This window comes from Cebus imitator, unplaced genomic scaffold, assembly GCF_001604975.1.
Source record: "Cebus imitator isolate Cc_AM_T3 unplaced genomic scaffold, Cebus_imitator-1.0 Scaffold75, whole genome shotgun sequence".
NCBI classification, from domain to species: Eukaryota; Metazoa; Chordata; class Mammalia; order Primates; family Cebidae; genus Cebus; species Cebus imitator.
Genome location: NW_016107390.1, coordinates 910,202 through 912,586, shown reverse-complemented (window position 1 = coordinate 912,586; position 2,385 = coordinate 910,202). Strand labels below are relative to the sequence as shown.

General features: G+C 58.6%; 1 protein-coding gene across 1 annotated transcript in view; it reads left to right on the top strand.

The window, feature by feature from the left end:
• Positions 1–1,636: 1,636 nt before the first annotated feature.
• Positions 1,637–2,385, top strand: part of BTNL10 (butyrophilin like 10) — a 1,707-nt gene continuing 958 nt past the window's right edge. The window contains exon 1 of the mRNA XM_017532077.2: positions 1,637–1,986. Within this exon, the coding sequence (XP_017387566.1) occupies positions 1,680–1,986 (307 nt within the window). The 5' untranslated portion in view covers positions 1,637–1,679. The remainder of the gene's footprint in view (positions 1,987–2,385) is intronic.

The following is a 2,385-nucleotide window of genomic DNA, read 5'->3' as shown; positions in this document are numbered from 1 at the left end:
TTTTCTGCTGCAACTGCCAAAAAGGCACCGTTACATATTTTTGCAAAAAAAACAAAAGGAAGAACCTCTGGAAACTGGGGGTCTTGGTGGCTTTCGCCAGATGCCCAGGCTGCCTTTCACTTGCACATTGCCGCCTGGAGACAGCGCGGTTGGCCTGGGTCACGCCCCACCTGGAGTTGGCAGGAAACTAAATTCATTCCCCCAAAGTCACCAGGACTTCCCGGGAAGCTGCAGCCACCCTCAGTGCCAGGTGAGCGTTTTCTTTCTTTCTGAGACGGAGTCTCGCTCTGTCGCCCAGACTGGAGTGCAGTGGCACAATCTTGGCTCACTGTAACTTCTGCCTCCCAGGTTGAAGTGATTCTCCTGCCTCAGCCTCCTGAGTAGCTGGGATTACAGGTGTGTGCCACCACGCCCGGCTAATCTTTATATTTTTAGTAGAGACGGGGTTTCACCATGTTGGTCAGGCTGGCCTCGAACTCCTGACCTCATGATCTGCCCACCTCGGCCTCCCAGAGTGCTGGGATTACAGGCATGAGCCACCGCACCCCGCCCAGGTGAGCATTACCTATGGTCAGGATGCTGTTTGCTCTTCAGTGTCTCTGCTTCCGCCACCCTATCCCCATCTCCAAGGGGCAGAGGCACGCCAGGGCCTTCCTGCAAGGCCTGAACTGAATAGGACAAGAGCCTGCGCCCACATAACTACCTAATGACACACAATAAATGCCCAGCCTGGATGGCTGTGCCAGGTAGAGCCGCCCAAGGCCACATACCTGTTTCCCAGCACCTGCTCTCTACACCGAGGGACAGGAAGTGCTCAAGGGAGACTCGTGAGGGGCTTAGCCTGCCCATCCCTGCCGAAGAGTTCTGAGGATCGGGCCCAGCCCCCAGCCCCTGAGTGTGGAAGTCCCCGTGGGGACAGCAGGAAAGCAAGGGACATTAAGGGAATCCTCTGATGTTGTCCTGACCTCGACTTCGCTTAACCCGAGCCTGGGTTTTCTCCCCCAGCGTTCTGGTGTTTCATGACAGTCACCGGCTAGAGGCTGGGCCATGGCCCTTCACGAGCGGGTGAGAAAATCAAACCCCTTTGCTCCCGGATGTCCCTGTGGAATTCTGCAGACGGACTGGGGTGAGAGGTGCGTCCCTGCGAGGAGGTGGGCACAGGCACACACCAGGCGAGGCGTGCTGTGTCTCCGTCTCTAGCATTCATAGCTTGTTTGGGAGTGGGGGTGAATGACTTTCTCTGCTTTCTCTTCCAGGGTGTTTTTCCTCTGCACCTGTTCGCTTCCTGGCGGTGGCTCCTCTTCCGGTGACAGTGCGTGGCTCCTGCCGGCAGGAATGGCAGTGACGTGTGCTCGAGACGTCTTCCAGCCCTTTGTCACCCTGGTCTTCCTGCAGCTCCCGCTGGCCAGCATCTGTCACAACTGCTGGACAGACCCCTGTGCAAGTGGAGGCAGGTGCCCTGGTGTGGGGGGGGGGGGGCGTGTCCAGCATGGCAGGAAGCTGAGGCCTCTCCCCGGCAGTTCAGGGCTCAAGAGGTCCTCCCAGCTTCCGAGATGAGGGAGGGGCAGGTGGGGGAACCCCTGGCCTCCCCACATATGGCCTAACCCAGCCCTTTCTGATCTGCTCCCCCAGGGAAAGCCAACTTTGACGTCATTGGGCCTCAGGCTCCTATTCTGGCCATGGCTGGGGGACAGGTGGAGCTGCAGTGCCAGCTGTTCCCCAGTGTCAGCGCTGAGGACATGGAGCTGAGGTGGTACAGGTGCCAGCCGTCCCTGGCTGTGCACGTGCGTGAGAGAGGGATGGACGTGGATGAAGAGCAAGTGCCACAGTACAGGGGAAGGACCACCTTCGTGAACGACCACGTGGCAGCTGGCAAGGCCACCGTGAGGATTCACAGCGTCACCGCCTTCGACAATGGGACGTACTGCTGCCGCTTCCAGGATGGAGCGGAGTTCGGGGAGACCGTGGTGCAGGTGCAGGTGGCAGGTGAGGCCGGGGGCTAGCTGGCTGTCAGCCCCACTTCTGGGCACGGCCTCGGGGCCCAGCGTGTCCAGGTGGAGGGTTTCAGGAGGGCGGGAGTGAGCCCTCCCAGCTGCTCCCCAGAAGCACAGCTGTGAAGGCAGGCCACCTTCCTCATCTTCCTTCCCTCCTTGCACCATTTGACTGGAAAGTGGGGAAGAAAGGGAAGAGAAAGAGAGAGATGTGGAGAATGAAAGAGACAGAGCTGGACAGAGAGGACGAGAGAGAGGCAGGGAGACAGACAGGTGGAAAGAGAGGCGGAGAAAAAGAGAAAGATAAAGAACGACAGAGAGAATGACAGAGACAGGGAGAGAGAGATGGAGAGAGAGGGGGATAGAGACAGAGACAGAGAGACAGTAAAAGCGA